The 25,426-nt window shown below is 41.3% G+C and overlaps 2 protein-coding genes and 1 long non-coding RNA gene across 4 annotated transcripts in view; 2 read left to right on the plus strand and 1 right to left on the minus strand.

Annotated features, from left to right (window-relative positions):
* LOC139548844 (zinc finger protein 180-like) overlaps window positions 1–25,426 on the plus strand; it is a 274,302-nt gene that overhangs the window by 53,610 nt on the left and 195,266 nt on the right. The gene's annotated exons all lie outside the window — the stretch shown is intronic.
* LOC139550586 (uncharacterized) lies at window positions 4,412–5,308 on the minus strand. Its single transcript, XR_011670081.1, has 2 exons — window positions 5,149–5,308; window positions 4,412–4,927 (listed from the first exon to the last, which is right to left on the minus strand). It is a non-coding gene; the product is annotated as an uncharacterized lncRNA (long non-coding RNA).
* LOC139547957 (zinc finger protein 252-like) lies at window positions 5,636–22,223 on the plus strand. 2 transcript variants are annotated; one of them, XM_071357192.1, is made up of 2 exons: window positions 5,636–6,168; window positions 18,613–22,223. In XM_071357192.1, the coding sequence occupies exons 1-2, from the start codon at window positions 5,865–5,867 to the stop codon at window positions 20,136–20,138; spliced, it is 1,830 nt and encodes a 609-aa protein (XP_071213293.1). In that variant the 5' UTR covers window positions 5,636–5,864; the 3' UTR covers window positions 20,139–22,223. The 2 variants fall into 2 exon arrangements, with proteins under 2 accessions (XP_071213293.1, XP_071213303.1); XM_071357202.1 differs by lacking the exon at window positions 5,636–6,168 and adding an exon at window positions 6,201–6,947.

Here is a 25,426-nt window from a genome sequence, read left to right on the forward strand (position 1 = left end):
GACCCTGTAAAACAACACCTATCATACTACTATGGCTGACCCTGTAAAACAACACCTATCATACTACTATGGCTGACCCTGTAAAACAACACATTACACTGCACCTATCATACTACTATGACTGACCCTGTAAAACAACACCTATCAAACTACTATGGCTGACCCTGTAAAACAACACCTATCATACTACTATGACTGACCCTGTAAAACAACACCTATCATACTACTATGACTGACCCTGTAAAACAACACCTATCATACTACTATGACTGACCCTGTAACACAACACATTACACTGCACCTATCATACTACTATGGCTGACCCTGTAAAACAACACCTATCATACTACTATGACTGACCCTGTAACACAACACCTGTCATACTGCTATGACTGACCCTGTAACACAACACATTACACTGCACCTATCATACTACTATGGCTGACGCTGTAAAACAACACCTATCATACTACTATGGCTGACCCTGTAAAACAACACATTACACTGCACCTATCATACTACTATGGCTGACCCTGTAACACAACACCTATCATACTACTATGGCTGACCCTGTAACACAACACCTGTCATACTGCTATGACTGACCCTGTAAAACAACACATTACACTGCACCTATCATACTACTATGACTGACCCTGTAAAACAACACCTATCATACTACTATGGCTGACCCTGTAACACAACACAACACATTACACTGCACCTATCATACTACTATGACTGACCCTGTAAAACAACACCTATCATACTACTATGGCTGACCCTGTAACACAACACCTATCATACTACTATGGCTGACCCTGTAAAACAACAACTATCATACTACTATGGCTGACCCTGTAACACAACACAACACATTACACTGCACCTATCATACTACTATGTCTGACCCTGTAAAACAACACCTATCATACTACTATGGTTGACCCTGTAACACAACACATTACACTGCACCTATCATACTACTATGACTGACCCTGTAAAACAACACCTATCATACTACTATGACTGACCCTGTAAAACAACACCTATCATACTACTATGACTGACCCTGTAACACAACACATTACACTGCACCTATCATACTACTATGACTGACCCTGTAAAACAACACCTATCATACTACTATGGCTGACCCTGTAACACAACACATTACACTGCACCTATCATACTACTATGACTGACCCTGTAAAACAACACCTTTCATACTACTATGTCTGACCCTGTAACACAACACCTATCATACTACTATGGCTGACCCTGTAACACAACACCTATCATACTACTATGACTGACCCTGTAACACAACACCTGTCATACTGCTATGGCTGACCCTGTAAAACAACACCTATCATACTACTATGACTGACCCTGTAAACAACACCTATCATACTACTATGACTGACCCTGTAAAACAACACCTATCATACTACTATGGCTGACCCTGTAAAACAACACCTATCATACTACTATGGCTGACCCTGTAAAACAACACCTATCATACTACTATGGCTGACCCTGTAAAACAACACCTATCATCCTACTATGGCTGACCCTGTAACACAACACATTACACTGCACCTATCATACTACTATGTCTGACCCTGTAAAACAACACCTATCATACTGCTATGGCTGAACCTGTAACACAACACATTACACTGCACCTATCATACTACTATGGCTGACCCTGTAAAACAACACCTATCATACTACTATGGCTGACCCTGTAAAACAACACCTATCATACTACTATGGCTGACCCTGTAAAACATCCCCTATCATACTACTATGGCTGACCCTGTAACACAACACCTATCATACTACTATGGCTGACCCTGTAACACAACACATTACACTGCACTATCATACTACAGTCCCGTGTAGCTCAGTTGTTAGAGCATACTACTATGGCTGACCCTGTAAAACAACACATTACACTGCACCTATCATACTACTATGACTGACCCTGTAAAACAACACCTATCATACTACTATGACTGACCCTGTAACACAACACCTATCATACTACTATGGCTGACCCTGTAAAACAACACATTACACTGCACCAAAGAAATGCCACCCCACACCATGATTGACCCACCGCCAAACCGGTCATGCTGGAGGATGTTGCAGGCAGCAGAACGTTCTCCACGGCGTCTCCAGACTCTGTCACGTCTGTCACATGTGCTCAGTGTGAACCTGCTTTCATCTGTGAAGAGCACAGGGCGCCAGTGGCGTATTTGCCAATCTTGGTGTTCTCTGGCAAATGCCAAACGTCCTGCATGGTGTTGGGCTGTAAGCACAACCCCCACCTGTGGACGTCGGGCCCTCATACCACCCTCATGGAGTCTGTTTCTGACCGTTTGAGCAGACACATGTGTAACAGTATAACTTTAGTACGTCCCCTCGCCCCGAACCTTGGGCGCGAACCAGGGACCCTCTGCACACATCAACAACTGACACCCACGAAGCGTCGTTACCCATCGCTCCACAAAAGCCACGGCCCTTGCAGAGCAAGGGGCAACACTACTTCTAGGTTTCAGAGCAAGTGACGTAACTGATTGAAACGCTATTAGCGCGTACCCGCTAACTAGCTAGCCATTTCACATCCGTTGCACATGCACATTTGTGGCCTGCTGGAGGTCATTTTGCAGGGCTCTGGCAGTGCTCCTCCTGCTCCTCCTTGCACAAAGGCGGAGGTAGCGGTCCTGCTGCTGGGTTGTTGCCCTCCTCCACGTCTCCTGATGTACTGGCCTGTCTCCTGGTAGCGCCTCCATGCTCTGGACACTACGCTGACAGACACAGCAAACCTTCTTGCCACAGCTCGCATTGATGTGCCATCCTGGATGAGCTGCACTACCTGAGCCACTTACGTGGGTTGTAGACTCCGTCTCATGCTACCACTAGAGTGAAAGCACCGCCAGCATTCAAAAGTGACCAAAACATCAGCCAGGAAGCATGGGAACTGAGAAGTTGTCTGTGGTCACCACCTGCAGAACCACTCCTTTATTGGGGGTGTCTTGCTAATTGCCTATAATTTCCACCTGTTGTCTATTCCATTTGCACAACAGCATGTGAAATTTATTGTCAATCAGTGTTGCTTCCTAAGTGGACAGTTTGATTTCACAGAAGTGTGATTGACTTGGAGTTACATTGTGTTGTTTAAGTGTTCCCTTTATTTTTTTGAGCAGTGTATATCTCCCATTTCCATGTGTTTTTTAGTTGTGTTAGTTTCAACATCACGTACATCCTGATTTCCCCCCCTAATCGATATCAGTAATTTATACATATTACTTTATGTTCTATATTATACATATTAACAAACATTTGGTTTTGATATTTCATATTTACAATTCATATAACATTTAGTAATCAATTATGTATACAATCAACTGACAATTTTCGGGTATAATTATGTCAGTTAGGTCAGGTCAGTTTATATTATACAGGAAGTATTATTAAAGAGATGCTTTACATTGAAATACAGATAGATGCAGTAGTCCCTGAGTTAATGATCCCAGGTCAGTTTATATTACACAGGAAGTATTATTAAAGAGATGCTTTACATTGAAATACAGAGAGATGCAGTAGTCCCAGAGTTAATGATCCCAGGTCAGTTTATATTATACAGGAAGTATTATTAAAGAGATGCTTTACATTGAAATACAGATAGATGCAGTAGTCCCAGAGTTAATGATCCCAGGTCAGTTTTGCATTTCACCTCCTGATTGATGACTAACAATGTTAGAATAAAAAATTTAAACACAAGGCTTAAACATGCTCTCTCTCTCCATCTGTCACTCATCTGCAGATATGTTTTGATGTGCGAGGATGCCAACTCCCAGTCCCATCATCGCCATCTCAGCTGCTTTTAAGATAACCTTTGGGCCGACTAGAGACACTATTATGTAATTGTGATGAACTGAGAGAATATTTAGGTAGCACTGTGATTCATTAATCATGTGCTGCCTTCCCTGCTCCTATGTGCTTACCTCTTTCCCTTTCTGTCTTTTACACCTCTCTCTCCACCTCTTTCTTCATCTGTTTTTATAATTCACAACAGATGTGCATTGAAGTACAGATTGAACTTGTATTTATAACACTTGGATAATGAGCTTTTCAATAAAGCGTTTCACATTCTCTACTGGTTGAAATGAAGTGTAATGTGATGAAATACTCCACCTATCCTGTGTTTATCAGATCAATGCAGATGAAGGGCATTAGATGTTGAGATGAACCGGTGTTGGAGTATTTACATGATGCATAGGAAGTGTAGTGTACTGTTTTTTAACATTATATTTCTGTATATATGAATTAACTAGTTAAATCCTGTTTCTAGTCTATTAATTACAACGTCTAACCATTGATGTTCCAGGACCAAGATTGGTAAACACTGAAGTGTAGAATTGTAATACATACATGCAGACACAGCGTCATTCAAAGACTGGAATTTGACACTACAATGTGGGGATCTCATGCATGGTAATAACTACATGTATATACGACTTTTATCCTTGGCACAACATGATATTATATTCTACTCAATCCATAGGCTTCATTAATGTCATTCAGGCTGTTTTGAAGTTGATACTACTGGCTATGATAGCTGAGGTTCATAGCTAGGTTCTGAACTAATATGTATACCAAACGGTTGGGGCCATACACAGATCGGCTAGATAGCTAGCTACACATCTATGGGCATACAGGGATTTTAATCATCCACTGCACAATAAGCAAGAACATAGCAAGCTACGTGATTTCATCCATCTGCATGGCAAATATCAGCAAGGCAAGCTTACAAAATTGTACATTCAATTTGCAGTAAATTCTTCAGCTAGCTAGATTCTATACATCCACTGTTTCCCAAAACGACAGCCTGGTTTGCTGGTTGTTTCAGGAGTCCCTAAAACAACCAGAATTACAATGTCATACTCATGTCACAACACCCATAAAGCTAGCCAGCTAGCTGGCTAATGTTAGCTAGTCAGCTAGCTGGCTAAATCACGATTTTCGTAAATGAACTATGATTAAAAAAATGCAGAATCGTTTGTCTCTACATGAACTAACATTCCTGTCAACTGTACATGTTTTTGCATGATTCGTTATGACTTTATAATCCCTTACATTTGCTTCCATCCTAGTATTTCTGTCCGCCATCTTTGATTCAGTTCAGTTCTGTGTAGGGGTACCCCTCTCTCCTGGTATTTCTGTCCGCCATCTTTGATTCAGTTCAGGTCTGTGTAGGGGTACCCCTCTCTTCTAGTATTTCTGTCCGCCATCTTTGCTGAAGAAAGTCTAACAGTCACGAGTGCAGCAGCAGCCTCCCCCGGTCCTAGTGCCGGCCCGGTAAATAGTTTAAGATGCGATGGAACCGTTGACAAAAAAAAGAAAATCACAGAAAAAATATATTGACTGATATTGATTTATTTAGGGGGGGTAATTAATATTTTAGATCTAGTGACGTCCCTGATTCATACCCTTTAACTTTTTGTCTGAAAATAAAATATACGTTTTACTCAACTGCGTTACCCATTCCATTCAGCAGATGGCGGTCTGCGACTTTAAGGTTATGCTGTTGGTGTGACGTATAATCTAGTGGATGGAACGCGTCTTTCAGCAGCAGCAACAATAGTTAGTCAGACACCTCGGTAGCTTGCTAGCCAAAATAGCTGAACCAATATATCTCTTTAGACGCTTTAGTGTATATTAGCCACTGTGTTTTAAACCCACTTCTGTCGTCTAGTTAGTTATCCCTTTTAATTTCATATTTACGGTGTTGTTGTTATTATTCAGCTAGCGGGCTGGTTAAGTTAGCATTAGCTTAGCTAACATCCCCGGCCATGAGGTCACTAAACTACTCCCCTGCTAAAGGAGGAGAGGTGGATATCACAGTAAAACAAGAAGTAGAGAGTGAGCCCGTTACTGTGAAAGAAGAGGAAGACGCGTTCAGAGTGAAAGAGGAGAAGGATGTTACAGTAAAAGAAGAGGGGGATGCAGTTTTTGGAGTGAAAGAGGAGGAGGAAGAAGAGGAGGAAACTGGATTTCGGGGCCCGGTTTCCCAAACACATCTTAAGGCATCCAATGGTTCTAAAGATGAATTTAGCCATAAGATGGTTTTGGGAAACCGTTCCCTGATTAACACTAGTAAGTACTGTCTTAAAAACAGAGGTACAAACTCTGCAGTTGTTGAACTGATGTGTGGTGTTAAAGCGGAAATCTGCAATTGCTACATCCATATTGTGACTTTTAAATTATTTATTTATAGCCATTGATTCTTGAAGAATATAACACATTCCTCATGAGCTTAGTTCAACTGTTGTACCCCATCAGAACCCCAAATAATACTACCAATAATACCAATACTGCTACTGTGACGTATAATCTAGTGGACGGAACGCTTCTTTCAACAGCAGCAACGGACAGTCAGCCACCTCCGTAGCTTGCTACACAAAATAGACGAACCAATAAAGCTCTTTAGACGCTTTCGTTTTTTTATTAGCCACTGTGTTTTAAAACCACTTCTGTCTTCTTGGTTAGTTATCCGATTTAATTTCATATTTACGGTGTTGTTGTTATTAGTCAGCAAGCGGGCTGGTTAAGTTAGCATTAGCATTAGCCTAGCTAGCTAACATCTCTGACCATGAGGTCACTAAGCTACTCTTCTCCTGCCAAAGAAGATGAGAATATCACAGTAAAACAAGAAGTAGAGAGTGAGGCCGTTACTGTGAAAGAAGAGGAAGACGCGTTCAGAGTGAAAGAGGGGGAGGGAGAGATGACTGTTACATCGAAAAAGGAGGAGGAAGAAGAGAAGGAAACTGGATTTCTGGGCCCGGTTTCCCAAACGCATCTTAAGGCATCCAATGGTTCTAACGATGAACTTAGCCGTAAGATGGTTTTGAGAAACCGTTCCCTGATTAACACTAGTAAGTACTGTCTAAGAGGCACAAATTCTGCAGTTGAACTGATGTTTGGTGTTAGAGCCTCAACATGGTTAAAACTATAATGTTGATATCATGGATGGTCAGTCCTTGCATCCATAGGTCTGTCTGTCTCTAGTTACATTTCTCCAACCCCATAATCATCTTATTACCAAACCAGTGGTGGAATGACAGTATGTTTGAACTGCAGATTGCTGAGTTGTGTTTTTTTTTTTTTTTAAACCGCAACAAAATGGCTGCCCAGAGACTTGGTTTGGTAAGCAGCTGAGGGATGGGGGCTGGAGAAATGTAACCACTCTCAACATCATAGGGAAAGCTATTGTAGAAACCGTAACCCAACACCTAGCGACCTCGTCAAGAAGTTCAGACATCTTGGCGTAACAGTTATAAAGTGTTGGCTTGACAGTTGCTGGACCCAGGTTTGAGTTCAGCTCAGGGCTTCCCCCTGAATTCACTACACTATGAATACAAGGACTGGCCATCCATGAGGTCATAATGATAGTTTAACCAGGTTTCTAGGCTATTATAGTATATTCTAGAATTCATCCATGATGTCATAATGATAGTGTAACCAGGTTTCTAGGATATATAGTATATTCTAGAATTCATCCATGATGTCATAATTAGAGGTCAACCGATTATTATTTTTCAACGCCGATACCGATTATTGGAGGACCAAAGAAGCCGATACCGATTAATTGGCCGATTAATTTTATTTATTTATTTGCAATAATGACAATTACAACAATACTGAATGAACACTTATTTTAACTTAATATAATACATCAATAAAATCAATTTAGCCTCGAATAAATAATGAAACATGTTCAATTTGTTTTAAATAATGCAAAAACTAAATGTTGGAGAAGAAAGTAAAAGTGCAATATGTGCTATGTAAGAAAGCTAAAGTTTAAGTTCCTTGCTCAGAACATCTTTTAACATGACTCTTCAATATTCCCAGGTAAGACATTTTAGGTTGTAGTTATTATAGGAATTATAGGACTATTTCCCTCTATACCATTTGTATTTCATGAACCTTTTGACTTTTGGATGTTCTTATAGGCACTTTAGTATTGCCAGTGTAACAGTATAGCTTCCGTCCCTCTCCTCGCTCCTCCCTGGGCTCGAACCAGGAACACAACGACAGCCACCCTCAAAGGAGCGTTACCCATGCAGAGCAAGGGGAACAACCACTCCAAGTCTCAGGGCGAGTGACGTTTGAAACGCTATTAGCGTGCACCCCGCTAGCTAGCCATTTCACTTCGGTTACACCAGCCTCATCTTTGGAGTTGATAGGCTTGAAGTCATAAACAGCGCAATGCTTGACGCACAACGAAGAGCTGCTGGCAAAACGCTCGAAAGTGCTGTTTGAATGAATGTTTACGCGCCTGCTTCTGCCTACCACCGCTCAGTCAGATACTTAGATATTTGTATGCTCAGTCAGATTATATGCAACGCAGGACACGCTAGATAAACTAGTAATATCATCAACCATGTGTAGTTAACTAGTGATTATGATTGATTGATTGTTTTTTATAAGATAAGTTTAATGCTAGCTAGCAACTTACCTTGGCTTACTGCATTCGCGTAACAGGCAGTCTCCTTGTGGAGTGCAACGAGAGGCAGGTGGTTATAGTGTTGGACTAGTTAACTGTAAGGTTGCAAGATTGGATCCCCCGAGGAGACAAGGTGAAAATCTGTCGTTCTGACCCTGAACGAGGCAGTTAACCCACCGTTCCTAGGCCGTCATTGAAAATAAGAATGTGTTCTTAACTGACTTGCCTAGTTAAATAAAGGTGTAAAAAAATAAATAATATTTGGCCAAATCGGTGTCCAAAAATACCGATTTCCGATTGTTATGAAAACTTGAAATCGGCCCTAATTAATCGGTCGACCTCTAGTCATAATGATAGTTTAGCCAGGTTTCTAGGCTATATAGTATATTCTAGAATTCATCCATGATGTCATAATGATAGTTTAACCAGGTTACTAGGCTATATAGTACATTCTAGAATTGCCAGTCTAGATTTCCTGTGCGGGGCAAATTATTAGAGCTGTTGATAAGTCATTGTATAATATTCACCCAATTTTTTTTCATGCCCTTACATTAATGGCAAAACAAACCTAGATGCAATTATATTCATGAATTGGTTTGAAACCTTTGTTTTAAACCCTTCTCAAAGTTGGTGCCTTGACGGATTTGTAGAAAATGGTTTGTCATGAAACACTATTTTTTATTTATTTAAATATAACCTTTATTTAACTAGGCAAGTCAGTTAAGAACAAATTCTTATTTACAATGACTGCCTACCCTGGACGACGCTGGGCCAATTGTGCGCCGCCCTATGGGACTCCCAATCACGGTCGGTTGTGATTCAATCTTGATTTGATCCAGGGTGTCTGTAGTGGCGCCTCAAGCACTGAGATGCAGTGTCCGCTGCGCCACTCGTGAGCCCCAAAATCATGTTCTAGTGCTGTCCCCAACTAAAATACATCTTGGTCAACCAAGAGTCTTCTGTTCTTTCTACCAATTGCCCCATGTGTTTTTATAAAATCAAATATACGTACTGAACTTGTCTGATGCTTTAAGCATTCTGTTTAATCAGATAATTAAGACACACAAATGACTCGAAGTCATAACTAGAGGGAGCCGCTCGTCAACATAACCCGACCAGGGGGAGCCGGTCGTCAACACAACCCGACCGGAGGGAGCCGGTCGTCAACACAACCCGACCGGAGGGAGCCGGTCGTCAACACAACCCGACCGGAGGGAGCCGGTCGTCAACACAACCCGACCGGAGGGAGCCGGTCGTCAACACAACCCGACCGGAGGGAGCCGGTCGTCAACACAACCCGACCGGAAGGAGCCGGTCGTCAACACAACCCGACCGGAGGGAGCCCCCCTCTGCTGCTGGACTTCATAAATTCTGCCGTTCTGCTCCTGAAGTTTGCAGTAATAGACTACAGATACATAGACTACTAGACTAGTAATAGACTACACCAGCAGTCTGCAACCTTTTCCAGAGCGAGTGCCAATTTATCTGACCATTTCTACCAATCTGTGTGCCAGTTATGATTTTCATATGCACATTTTCGTGGAACAGTTTAATTTAATTTATAATAGTATCTCAAAATCATTGTCTGTGATTAATCTACATTCTATCTAAATCTAAATGAAAATTATAGAAATCTAAAAGTAACTTTTATTGCCATTGCCAACTATGTTAAAAAGAATAGTCTACATAAAGCCTACAATTAAAAACATTGCATTCTGCAGGTAGAACATATCCCGATTTTAAAAATAAATATCCTAGAAATCACATTGGCTGCAAATGGCCTGTCTACAACAAAGTTGAAACATTGTATCAACTATCAACTAGGTCAGGAAACTCGGATAGCAAGCTTGCAACATTGTATAAAATATTCTAGGCCCTCAGTTTCCTGCTCCAGTGAGTTCTGGACAGACACAGCTGTCGTCTATTTGTGCAAAGGATAAGAAGTAATCAGGTATTTTATAACATTTCCACTGGATCAGAGCATTACGTTTTTCCCTTTAATGCTGAGTGGTTATCGAAAGGGTGAGAGCTGGAAATATTTTACAAAAATACTTTGAGGAACTATTGTCATTCGCAATTGATTTTGATTAGTCTTTGTTTACTTGCTGTTTGAGGTGAAGAAAAAATTACTTTGAGAAGCTCCACAACTCATTAGTGGTTTAGCGTTAAGACAATGAGAAATACTATCAGACATCCCCAAATGGGCACATTTATAGGCCTACATTTGTGTGCAGTCCAGGTAGACTAGTCCTACTTCTTTATGCGTAATCAGGTGTGCGTCCTTACTCAACATTTACAGGAGTGTTTCAGACAAAAGACAATGAATAAATTGACAAAACTCACCCAGAAATCTGCTCCTTTTATGTGATGTAGAGGTTAACCCAGACCCTGTGTGTCCCCAGGCATCTTGTAGGGTCAAGTCTGGGTGGTCTGCCATGGGCCGTTTCATTTAGTATCCGTTTGGGTCGGCATGGGGAATGATTGTATTTCCCCATAGTATGTTTTTCCGAAGTTGAATGACTGAAAGGGAGTGTAACTTTGATTATAATATCACTTCCCTGAAGGAGGGAAACGAGGTACAACACCTATTTGTCCCCGCCCTTTCCTGTGTCGGTGAAGAGCGGGATTAACTTCTCTGGCAAACGTCCCACCGGCCAATAGCAGGGAAAATACAGTGTGCCATATTCAAATAACATGATATAAAAATCAGACTTTCATTAAATCACACATGTAAGATACCAAATTAAGCTACACTCGTTGTGAATCCAGCCAACATGTCAGATTTCAAAAAAGCTTTTCGGCGAAAGCATAAGATGCTATTATCTGATGATAGCACATCAGTAAACAAACAGAGTAGCATATTTCAACACTGCAAGCACGACACAAAACGCAGAAATAAAATATAAATCATGCCTTACCTTTGACGAAATTCTTTTGTTGGCACTCCAATATGTGGATTTAATAGTATGTTGTACCTAGTTTCCCTCCTTCAGGGAACAGTAGTTATGGTCATAACGTTACGCTTATCATATGATGAACTTAAATACGGGATCTTGCTGTCGGACAATTTTTTTGTATTCTGAAATGCACTCGACCTGCTTATCATTTAGTGGCTCCTTATGTTACGCTGGGGAATTAGTTTTCATGGGCACAGAAATCTGCTATTGTTTAGACCTTATAGCTAGAACCTCCATCAGAGGCTAACCAGCTAATTAGCTACTAGCTATTAATCATTGTTAGCCACTGCTAGCGGCCTTTCCCTTTTTTAGCTCAGACACCAGCCGCTTTTAGCCTGGATAGTACCTGCCAGTCTGCACAGCGTGATATCAACCCTGAGCATATCGGACTGTTTTTCTCCACTACATCACCGTATTCCTGCCGTAAGCTCTGGACCATTACACCGGATAATCGCAGCGTGCTAGCTGCTACCGAGTGGCCCAGCCCCGAAGCTAGCCTTGAGCCAGGCCCATCTCCCGGCCTGCTTAGTGGACCCTATGATCACTCGGCTACACAGCTGATGCCTCCCGGACTCTTCACTAAGACCACTAGAAGCCACTACATCACCGGATTCCTGCCGTAAGCTCTGGACCTTTGCACCGGATTGGCTATAGTGGCTAACGCCCTTGTCCCGAAGCTAGCACCAGTTAGCCTCGATCCAGGTGCATCTCCCGGCTAGCAAACAAATAACTCCAGCTACAATACCTCTTTTGCCAATTGGCCTGGACCCTTTGTCGACACAGAGCCCCGCCGATCCATCACGACTGGTCTGCCGACTCAATTCCGTCAGATGTGCCCTCAACCGGCCTTTGCCAGACGTCGGTGACGCTCTTGTCCCGAAGCTAGCACCAGTTAGCCTCGAGCCAGGCGCATCTCCCAGCTAGCATAGTAACGACTACCTAACGGGTTCCCTGGTTCATATATTGCTGTTCACTGGACCCTATGATCACTTGGCTACATAGCTGATGCCTGCTGGACTGTTCATTAGTCACGGTTCTCCATTTTGTTTATTTTGTTTATCTGTCGGCCCCAGCCTCGAACTCAGGCCCAGTGTGTAGTTAATTGACCCTCTCTGCCCATTCATTGCCATTTTACGTGTTGCTGTTGTCTTAGCTGATTAACTGTTTCTTACCCGTTGTTGTCTTAGCTAGCTCTCCCAATCAACACCTGTGATTGCTTTATGCCTCGCTTTATGTCTCTCTAATGTCAATATGCCTTGTATACTGTTTTTAGTTATCATTGTTTTATTTTACTGCGGAGCCCCTAGTCCCACTCTACATGCCTCAGAGAACTCTTTTGTCCCACCTCCACACTTCCGGTGACCTCACCTAGCATAACTCCAGAGATGCAACCTCTCTTATTGTTACTCAATGCCTAGGTTTACCTCCACTGTACTCGCACGCTACCATACCCCTGTCTGTACATTATGCCTTGAATCTATCATACCACGCCCAGAAATCTGCTCCTTTTATGTGATGTAGAGGTTAACCCAGGCCCTGTGTGTCCCCAGGCACTCTCATTTGTTGACTTCTGTATTCGAAAAAGCCTTGGTTTCATGCATGTTAACATCAGAAGCCTCCTTCCTAAGTTTGTTTTACTCACTGCTTTAGCACACTCCGCCAACTTTAATGTCCTTGCCATATCTAAATCCTGGCTTAGGAAGGCCACCAAAAATTCTGAAATTTCCATCCCCAACTACAACATCTTCCGTCAAGATAGAACTGTCAAAAAGAGAGTTGCAATCTACTGCAGAGATGGCCTGCAAAGAGTTCTGTCATACTTTCCAGTCCATGCCCAAACAGTTCGAGCTTCTTATTTTAAAAATGAATCTTTCCAGAAATAAGTCTCACTGTTGCCACCTGTTATAGACCCCCCCCCCCAGCTCCCAGCTGTGCCCTGGACACCATATGTGAATTGATTGCCCCCCCCCCCCCATCTATCTTCAGAGTCCGTTCTATTAGGTGACCTAAACTGGGATATGCTTAACACCCCGGCCGTCCTACAATCCAAGCTAGATGCCCTCAATCTCACACAAATTATCAAGGAACCCACCAGGTACAACCCTAAATCTGTAAACATGGACATCCTCATAGATATTATCCTGACCAACTTGCCCTCCAAATACACCTCTGCTGTTTTCAATCAGGATCTCAGCGATCATTGCCTGCATCCGTTATGGGTCCGCGGTCAAACGACCACCCCTCATCACTGTCAAACACTTCTGCAAGCAGGCCTTTCTAATCGACCTGGCCCGGGTATCTTGGAAGGATTTTGACCTCATCCCGCCAGTAGAGGATGCCTGGTTAATCTTTAAAAGTAATTTCCTCACCACCTTAAATAAGCATGCCCCTTTCAAAAAATGTGTAACTAAGAACAGATATTTCCCTTGGTTCGCTCCAGACCTGACTGCCCTCGACCAGCACAAAAACATCCTGTGGCGTACTGCACTAGCATCGAATAGTCCCCGCGATATGCAACTTTTCAGAAAAGTCAGGAACCAATACACACACAGTCAGTTAAGAAAGCAAAGGATATCTTTTTCAAACAGAAATTTGCATCCTGTAGCTCTAACTCCAAAAAGTTTTGGGACACTGTAAAGTCCATGGAGAATAAGAGCACCTCATCCCAGCTGCCCACTGCACTGAGGCTAGGAAACACTGTCACCACCGATAACTCCACGATAATCAAGAATTTCAATAAGCATTTCTCTACGGCTGGTCATGCTTTCCTCCTGGCTACCCCCAACCCCTGCCAACAGCTCCGCACCCCTCGCAGCTACTTGCCAAAGCCTCCCCAGCTTCTCCTTCACCCAGTGTCCCACTATAATTGAGAATTTCAATATGCATTTTTCTACGGCTGGCCATGCTTTCCACCTGGCTACCCCTACCCCGGTCAACTGCCCGGCACCCTCAACAGCAACCCACCAAAGCCCCCACCATTTCTCCTTTACCCAAATCTAGATAGCTGATGTTCTGAAAGAGCTGCAACATCTGGACCCCTACAAATCAGCCGGGCTTGACATTCTGGACCCTTTCTAAAATTATCTGCCGAAATTGTTGCAACCCCTATTACTAGTCTGTTCAACCTCTCTTTCGTATCGTCTGAGATTCCCAAAGATTGGAAAGCTGCCGCGGTCATTCCCCTCTTCAAAGGGGGAGACACTCTAGACCCAAACTGCTACAGACCTATATCTATTCTACCCTGCCTTTCTAAGGTCTTCGAAAGCCAAGTTAACAAACAGATTACAGACCATTTCGAATCCCACCGTACCTTCTCCGCTATGCAATCTGGTTTCAGAGCTGGTCATGGGTGCACCTCAGCCACGCTCAAGGTACTAAACGATATCATAACCGCCATCAATAAAAGACAGTACTGTGCAGCCGTCTTCATCGACCTGGCCAAGGCTTTCGACTCTGTCAATCACCGTATTCTTATCGGCAGACTCAACAGCCTTGGTTTCTCAAAAGACTGACTCGCCTGGTTCACCAACTAACAAACCTCCAAACGAGCTTCAATGCCATACAACACTCCTTCTGTGGCCTCCAACTGCTCTTAAAAGCAAGTAAAACTAAATGCTCTTCAACCGATTGCTGCCCGCACCCGCCCACCCGACAAGCATCACTACTCTGGACAGTTCTGACTTAGAATATGTGGACAACTACAAATACCTAGGTGTCTGGCTAGACTGTAAACTCTCCTTCCAGACTCACAGTAAGCATCTCCAATCCAAAATGTAATCTAGAATTGGCTTCCTATTTCGCAACATAGCCTCCTTCACTCATGCTGCCAAACACCCTCGTAAAACGGATCGGCGATGTCATTTACAAAATAGCCTCCAGCAGTGTATCAGTGCCATCCGTTTTGTCACTAAAGCCCTATATACCACCCACCACTGCGACCTGTATGCTCTTGTTGGCTGGCCCTCGCTAAATATTCAACGCCAAAACAATCTAAAAGTCTTTGCTAGGTAAAGCTCCACCTTTTCTCAGCTCAATGGTCAGCATAGCAACACCCACCCGTAGCACGCGCTCCAGCATGTATATCTCACAGTTCATCCCGAAAGCCAACACCTCCTTTGGCCGCCTTTCCTTCCAGTTCTCTGCTGCCAATGACTGGAACGAATTGCAAAAATCGCTGAAGTTGGAGACTTATATCTCCCTCACTAACTTTAAGCATCAGCTATCTGAGCAGCTTACCGATCGCTGCAGCTGTACACAGCCCATCTCTAAGTAGCCCATCCAACTGCCTACCTCATCCCCATATTTTTATTTACTTTTTTTGCTCTTTTGCACACCAGTATTTCTACTTGCACATCATCATCTGCACATCTATCACTCCAGTGTTAATTTGCTAAATTGTAATTACTTCGCTACTATGGCCTATTTATTGCCTTACCTCCGTACTCCATTTGCACACACTGTATATAGATTTTTCTATTGTGTTATTGACTGTACGTTTGTTTATCCCACGTGTAACTCTGTGTTGTTTTTGTCACACTGCTTTGCTTTATCTTGGCCAGGTTGCAGTTGTAAATGAGAACTTGTTCTCAACTGGCCGACCTGGTTAAATAAAGGTTAAATTAAAAAAATTATCATCGTAACTTTATTGACAACACCCAAATGGATACTGTCATTAACGCGGTTCTTCAATAATTAAACATATTTCTTGATACTGTAGCAAACATTATATTCAACAGGACATTCAAGCGATCCTTACAATTATAATCCAAAGTAGTGTGAAATGCACTCATAAGCAACCTGGAAATGGAGGTTACTCCCCTGAGTTTTCCCCCAATCACATTCAGAATAAATTGTGAAAAACTACAACCTGGAAATGGAGGTTCAACCCCTGAGTTTCCCCCATTCAGAATACATTGTGAAAAACTAAAATCTTTGCTCAGCATTTTTTCTCCAGGCAGATATACTACATCCATAACTAGTGGTTTCCTCATTAGCAGGGAGGAGTTTCTACAATCAAATTGTATGTGCTTTGCCCTCGTGCCGCAATTTTATTAAACACAGAAAGGGGCCTATATTGGAGACCAAAAGTTGTCAGGCACACTGCTTAGAGTTTCAACAACTTGAATAACTTATTTCTAGCCGACAATCATCGATGTTACTACTAATGTGAAAACAAGACAACATATGATTTTTGTTGCTCATTTTATTTATTTATTTATTTTCTCATCTTATGGCTGCACCCCGCTAACGGTAACGGGATCGATAATATCGATGATATGACAACAGCCAGTGAAACGTGCAGGGCTCCAAATTCAAACAGAAATCTCATAATTAAAATTCCCCAAACATACATGTGTCTTATATCATTTTTAAGGTAATCTTGTTGTTAATCCCATCAAACTGTCCGATTTCAAATATGCTTTTCAGCGAAAGCACTACAAACGATTGTTAAGTCACCATCAAACCACAATAAGCACAGACATTTTTCCTGCGAAAGATAGCAGTCAGAAAAAGCAGATAGAGATAATATTAATCACTAACCTTTGATTATCTTCATCAGATGACACTCATAGGACTTCATGTTACACAATACATGCATGTTTTGTTTGATAAAGTTCATATTTATAACAAAATATCTGAGTTTACATTGGCGCGTTACATTCACTAGTTCCAAAAACATCAAGTGATTTTACATAGCCACATCGTTTCAACAGAAATACTCGTCATAAATGTAGATGATAATACAAGTAATACACATGGAATTATAGATATACCTCTCCTTAATGCAACAGCTGTGTCAGATTTAAAAAAACTTTTACGGAAAAAGCAAATCATGCAATAATCTGAGACGGAGCTCAGAACAATAGCCAAATTAGCTGCCATGTTGGGGTCAACAGAAACCAGAAAATACATGATAAATGTATCCTTACTGTAGTATCCTTAAAGGCTTCTTAGAATTACGACTCATGAGACTTACATACGGTTTAGTCTTTAATTGTAACTTAGATTTTACATTATCTTATGCACCTGGCTTAAACTACCTGAAGCTTTCTTAATCATGGTAATATAGGCAGACATAGGAAATAGCTACGGATAGCGGAAAGCAAACCCGTCTTGAGTCAATACTGCCATCTATTGGTAAACATAAATATACCAGGTTACTACACTTACCTTTGATGAACTTCATCAGAATGCAGTCCTAGGAATCCCAGGTCCACAATAAATGCTTGATTTGTTCAATAATGTCCGTATATATGTCCAATTAGCTACTTTGGTTAGCGCATTTGGTAAACAATTCAAGTCACAAAGTGCGTCCTCTATAACGTGACGAAATGTCCAAAAGTTACACAAGTCAGTAGAAACATGTCAAACGATGTACTGAATCAATCTTTAGAATGTTGTTAACATACATCTTGAATAACGTTCCCACCGGAGAATTAGATTGACTTCAGATGAGCGGTGGAACGGAGGTCCTCCTCATGTGACTGTGCATGTGAAAGCATGGTCAGCTCGTGGCAGTGATTACACATTCCTGTCTCCTTCGGCCCCCCTTCACATTAGAGTCAGACAAAGTTCTATTGACATCTAGTGGAAGCCGTAGGAAGTGAAAACTCATATCTCGCTGTAATTTAAATGAGAGCTTGGTTGAAAATCTGCCACCGCAGAAAAAATTCAAACAGGAAGCGGAACTTCAGGTTTTTGCCTGCCATATGAGTTCTGTTATACTCACAGACATAATTCAAACAGTTTTAGAAACTTCAGAGTGTTTTCTATCCAATACGAATAATAATATGCATTTATTAGCAACTGGGACGCAGGCAGTTTACTATGGGCACCTCTGTGCACCTTTCATCCAAGCTACTCAATACTGCCCCTGCAGCCATAAGAAGTTAAGACAATTGTCAAATAACTTTAACATTCATTACAGACGTCAATTGTTGTACAACAGCATGGCTACGCTTCGATTATACCCTGATGAAGACAGCTTGGCTGTCAATGTTGGTAATTACATTTTTGCATCTGAGCTCCTAGAGTGTGCGGCTCTCCTTTATTTTTACGCTTTTGGCATCACCTTTTACAATGGATTTCTGCTGTTGTGGGCCTTTAATCATCTGTCTGACTTTGTTGTTCACACAGGAGAGATACGGGACTATCCTGGATCCTCTGGGGAGCCTCAACAACTTCATGATGCTGAAGAGGCAGAGAAGACTCTCTCCAGATCAGAACACCTCAAGAAACACCTGCAGAGATGCACAGGGAAGATAACTCAATGCTGTTCTGTCTGTGGGAAGAGATTCACCTCATTAGGCATTAAAATTCATCAGAGAACACACACAGGAGAGAAATCTTATAGTTGTGGTCAATCTGGCCATCTGACTCAACACCAGAGAACACACACGGGAGAGAAACCTTATAGCTGTGGTCAATGTGGGAACAGTTTTCGTCAAGCTGGAGAGCTGACAGTGCACCAGAGAACACACACAGGAGAGAAACCTTACAGCTGTGGTCAATGTGGGAAGCGTTTTGGTCGATCTGGCCATCTGGTATCACACCAGAGAATACACACAGGAGAGAAACCTTATAGTTGTGGTCAATGTGGGAAGAGTTTTCTTCGATCTGGAGAGCTGACAGTGCACCAGAGAATACACACAGGAGAGAAACCTTTTAGCTGTGGTCAATGTGGGAAGAGTTTTGGTGGATCTGGAGACCTGACAGTGCACCAGAGAATACACACAGGAGAGAAACCTTACAGCTGTGATCAATGTGGGAAGAGTTTTCGTCAAGCTGGAAAGCTGACAGTGCACCAGAGAACACACACAGGAGAGAAACCTTATAGCTGTGATCAATGTGGGAAGAGTTTTGCTGCATCTAGATCTCTGACTCAACACCAGAGAACACACACGGGAGAGAAACCTTATAGCTGTGGTCAATGTGGGAAGAGTTTTGGTCAATCTGGCCATCTGGTATCACACCAGAGAACACACACAGGAGAGAAATCTTATAGCTGTGGTCAATGTGGGAAGAGTTTTGGTCAATCTGGCCATCTGGTATCACACCAGAGAACACACACAGGAGAGAAATCTTATAGCTGTGGTCAATGTGGGAAGAGTTTTGGTGCATCTAGAACTCTGACTCAACACCAGAGAACACACACGGGAGAGAAACCTTATAGCTGTGGTCAATGTGGGAACAGTTTTGGTCAATCTGGCCATCTGGTATCACACCAGAGAACACACACAGGAGAGAAATCTTATAGCTGTGGTCAATGTGGGAAGAGTTTTGGTCAATCTGGCCATCTGGTATCACACCAGAGAACACACACAGGAGAGAAACCTTTTAGCTGTGGTCAATGTGGGAAGAGTTTTGGTGGATCTGGAGAGCTGACAGTGCACCAGAGAATACACACAGGAGAGAAATCTTACAGCTGTGATCAATGTGGGAAGCGTTTTCGTCTAGCTGGAGAGCTGACAGTGCACAAGAGAACACACACAGGAGAGAAACCTTACAGCTGTGATCAATGTGGGAAGAGTTTTGGTCAATCTGGCCATCTGGTATCACACCAGAGAACACACACAGGAGAGAAATCTTACAGCTGTGATCAATGTGGGAAGAGATACTCTGATAAAAGATCTTTGATCAAACATCAGAAAATACATACATGAAGGAGTTGTTTCATGATATCAATGAATTAATGTCACAATGTAGAATGTTTTAACATTGTAGTAGGAGTATTTTAATGATGTCACAATGTAGAATGTTTTTACAATGTAGTAGGAGTATTTTAATGATGTCACAATGTAGAATGTTTTAACATTGTAGTAGGAGTATTTTAATGATGTCACAATGTAGAATGTTTTAACAATGTAGTAGGAGTATTTTAAACAATTTCACATAGAAATTGATAGAACGCTAAACATTTTCCCCATTCAATTGATTTCAGCCTTAGGAAAAATCCAGGCTCTTGAAAGAGTACTATTTATGTGATTTAACAAAAAAGTGACTAACACAAAAAGAGCTGTGTTACACTTACCATGTTGGTGACCCACTTGAATCAAAATGCAACACTTCAAGATGTATCTGGCTGTTTTCTACAAATTGTCCTCTAACCAGTGATGTACACATTACTCCCAGATTCCGTGTTGTTTTTGAGCTGTTAGTTTTAACAGGACGTGCAACCTCATCTCCCTCCTCTCGGCACAATTGATTTCAACATAATATTGATGAGTGATGACAAATAAGTGTTGCGTTCCTTTGTTTAGCGACCCCTACATTTAAATGCATCACTCCAAATTGTAGCTGACTGTTTTCTGCAGGTTGTCCTCTAACCAGTGAGGTAAAATATATCTCCCATTTCCATGTGTTTTTTTTAGTTGTGTTAGTTTCAACAGCACCTACAACCTGATGTCCCCCCTAATCGATATCAGAGATTTATTGCTACTTGTTAAAACAACAGCGTTTCTGGTGCTTGTGCAGTTTATAAGGTGCTTGTTTAAGTAATATGATTATTGTGGCAGATGTTTGTGTATATAGTACATTTTACGTTTAGGTTTTCAATTTATCACAAACTGTTTCTGCATTTGGACATGTTTAAACTGTGACATTGGGGATATCCCACCTAGCACAATGTTGTTGAAAATAAGACTATGACCGACGTACAATATAAGTTTGGTTTTAGTTGAAAAGAAAACATTTAATTTCAACGTACTTGCAGCTTATACACATGGACGCTGTATAATAAATCATAAATCGGTCTATAATCAATTTTATTAACAATCCTAATAAATTGAGTCATAAATATAAAATATATTTGTTGTCCTAAAGGTGTTACAGACTTTGGTCTTTCCATTTATGTTTTGCGGTTGGACTTTAGCATGTATAGCTCGTTAGCACGTAGGACGCACTGATTGGTGTCACCTCGTTAGTCAGTATGTGTTACACCTGTGCTGGCTTGTCCATCTCGTTAGTGGGAAGGTGTTTCAACTGAGCTGGTCCAGGTTCTATTTAAGAGTGTCTGGCCCAGTGCTCCAGTTGTCTTGATAATGTGGAGAGTCAACACCTTTAGTTGTGGCAACTTTTTTGGTTTGCTTCCTGTCTTTAAGTTTATTGTGGGTTTTTCTTTTGTTTGCCTCTTCTTGGGCAGATTTAGTGGGTCTCATGGGTGGTGTCTTTTAGGTCCCAGTTGTTGTTACTAGTCAACTTTCAGTGGACACTGAGAGCAAAACTGCAACATAATGTTATAATACTTTTATTGGATCAAATGGTTGTTTTATGCAACAGAATAGAGGGTTCTTAGAACTATTGTGTCTGTTTGTTCTACTGAGGATGGGCCTCTGGGAGAAAACACTGACAGGAGATTTACAATGTCTTTTGGGTGATTAGACCTAAAGAGACCGCATTCCAGAGCATGAGTTAATGTTTCTGTTCTATATGGTACCAGGGAGAGATGACCCCAGGGCCAGACCCTGGTCTCTACACAAAGAGTACTGTTTTTACATCAGATATTGTCTGCTGAGAATTATAAGTATCTTTCATACCAGTCTTAACCTTGTGACCCGTTCTATACATCTGTTGTTGGTCATGTAGGTTGAAAGGGGTGTATCCTGGCTGTAAAAGACCTTTGTACTTTTATCTGGGGGTGATTTGTCGACCAGCCATCATTATCGTAGAGCACTCAATTGATTCACTTTATATGTGTACGTTGTATTGACCTGCTCCTTTATTAAGTGAATAAAGATTTAGTTTAAGAAGTTTGTCTCAGTTGATATGAAAGATATTAACCACATTTGGGGATGTTAATCTTCACTTGGTGACCGCTCGTGACGACCTGGGTAAATGGTGCACGAGGGATCCTTCTAACTTGGGATCTCAGGGAGACCACACTTGGGGAACGGAGCAGATGGACCCACCTTTGATCTGAGAGGCAGTGAGCCGAGTCGATACAAAATCTCAAACTTTTTTTTTTTTTTTTAAGATGTGAGGGAAACACGCAAAGTGTAGTAGTTAGAAAAGCCTCGTAGTGTGTATTCCTGTGTGAGGGGGGCACCTTGGAGGTGTAAACAGGGCCCAGTCAGGAGGCTCTGAGTGTGTATTCCTGTATTTTCCCAGTATGGGAGGAGTTGCTAGATTTATTGAATAAACCTTTTTCCATAAAGTTAGTGAACCAAGGTGGCTGATTAGCTGTTGATGTTGAAGAAGCGTCCCGTCCACTAGATTATACGTCAGTGGCAGAATCACCTGAAAGACGCACATCGCCATCTGCTGACTGGAGTTGGTATCACAGTTGAGAAAATACTTTCAGACAAAAAGCTAAAAAGCGACTGCCTCTAAAAACCAACGACTCCCTTTGAAAGCGGGCTATGCGGCATCAGAAACATTTATTATAGTGTAAAAATGTAATACAAAGTGCAGCTAAATAGAATAACTTTGGTCATACCCACTCAGCCCGTGACGTCCAAGGACGTTGAATTATGGGCCATATCAGGTCTGTCTGTTGTGGCCGCTTTTCGCCCCAAAATAGTCATCTCAAATTGGGCTGTGTATAACTATGTAAATGTCTCTCGGACAAGGTGACTTTTATCAATATACACTCTAAAAAGTAAAGGTTCCTGGAGTATCCTTTAGGGGTTCTTCAAATTGAAACAGTGGAGGGAACCCCTAAAAGTTATTCAAAGAACCTTTTGTGGGAACCCCTAAAAGTTCTTTGAAGAACCCCTTATCATGGTTCCTCAAAGAACATTTTGGGGTTCATTTTTTTAACTTCCTGTCCACCCTCCCTCCATTATAAAAACATATTTTAATAATAACAATATTAACAATATTGATTTAAATAATTAATTGTTTATTTAGTGGCACCACAAATGTGAATTAATATTTGCAAAACAATTTACCAAACTTAACACATTACAAAATTGCAACATTTCTGCAGACATGTCAGACCATAATAAATAATAAATTTACTTTGTATAGTGCTTTTCATGACATTTAAAATATATAAAATAGAATGTACAATGAAAACAACATACATTAAAAATGAATCATAGGTAAACTAACAATATTGTAGACTTGATGCTAAATACAGATTTTTCAGCTTTAGTGTGTACATCGTATCCACTTAGTTATGTTAGGAAGTTTTCCATCTTTATGACCGGCCCTGGTAACTTCACCCCAACTTCTCTTCTCCCCAGAACACAGTAACTTAACAACATAAGTGTTTTTCTGACATTTTGGGCAATTTTAAGGGAAAATAAAAATACAGCCCTAGCAGAGCCCCAAGTCCCATGGGGACGTCCTCGAGGGCGTGGATGTTCTCCCCATCAAAGGCCAGCGGGATTTCACTCTCATGGTGAAATGGATTTCCACCGATGTGCAGTAAAGGAGTGAAGAGCGGTGAAATATGTCAACAAAAGTAAGAAAAGATTAATACACATACAATTAACAAAGAACATAACAAATGTTCCCATGAAGATTCAGTTTGTATTTGTAACAGTATTACTTTAGACCGTCCCCACGGGCGCGAACCAGGGACCCTCTGCACACATCAACCGCGGCCCTTGCAGAGAAAGGGGAAACACTAGTTCTAGGTTTCAGAGCAAGTGACGTAACTGATTGAAACGCTGTTAGCGCGTACCCGCTAACTAGCTAGCCATTTCACATCCGTTACATATTGACTGCTATGTAGGTTGAATGTACACTTCAAATGCAGCTGTCCTACAACATATCTGTACCTTCTTCTTGATCCCAATTGTATTGTGTCCATGTTCTGTCTTATAAGAATTTCAAAGGAAGAGAAAATGTGTCAAAGAATAGTCTTACAAGCATTAAAATATATATATATATATAAAATATATATTGAAAGATAAATGGCATCGACATACAATTGAAAGTAAAATAGAAGAACATATTGGAGAAAGCACTAGCCAATACAGTACTGCCATACAGTAACAGTACTGCCATACAGGCCTAATATCACATTTCAAGATATCTTTGTTCACAAATTGTTTAAAAATTGATCAGGCTGACTCGAAAGATTATACGCAACATTTTGCTGTGTGGCAATACTGTGTTTGGAGTCTGAAGGGCATTTATACAAAAGAGGTAGTCTAGACACTGTATTAATACCATTATGCATTTGAATCCCATCTACAGCTACCATCTAAGATATTAATTTCCCTCCACAAGGGGGCGTACATGTAACGTTTCCAAAATGGGATAGTATTGTCCATGTAACGTTTCCAAAATGGGATAGTATTGTCCATGTAACGTTTCCAAAATGGGATAGTATTGTCCATGTAACGTTTCCAAAATGGGATAGTATTGTCCATGTAACGTTTCCAAAATGGGATAGTATTGTCCATGTAACGTTTCCTAAATGGGAGAGTATTGTCCATGTAACGTTTCCAAAATGGGATAGTATTGTCCATGTAACGTTTCCAAAATGGGATAGTATTGTCCATGTAACGTTTCCAAAATGGGATAGTATTGTCCATGTAACGTTTCCAAAATGGGATAGTATTGTCCATGTAACGTTTCCAAAATGGGATAGTATTGTCCATGTAACGTTTCCAAAATGGGACAGTATTGTACATGTAACGTTTCCAAAATTGGATAGTATTGTACATGTAACGTTATGCCCCCTTGTGAGTTAATAGTATTGCATGCTGTAGCAGGCTATATAAAGAGGAAGACCTCCATTGACGATTCAGTTCGTTGTAACATCTCGTCTGGACAGGTCACCGTCCTTCGTTAGTTAGTTAACGTTAGCTAGTTCATTCTCACAAAAGTGAGAACTGCTCTAGATTGGAAACGTACGTTAATGAGTGTAAAGCCATGTTGGCTTTATGGAAACGATATACAATATATATGGGAAAGAATATAGTTGAGGGAAATAATCCAAACCTAGTTCTGCCTAGTTAGGACATAACGTTAGCTAGCTAGATAACGGTACTGTACT

Source organism: Salvelinus alpinus, chromosome 2, assembly GCF_045679555.1.
Source record: "Salvelinus alpinus chromosome 2, SLU_Salpinus.1, whole genome shotgun sequence".
NCBI lineage: Eukaryota > Metazoa > Chordata > Actinopteri > Salmoniformes > Salmonidae > Salvelinus > Salvelinus alpinus.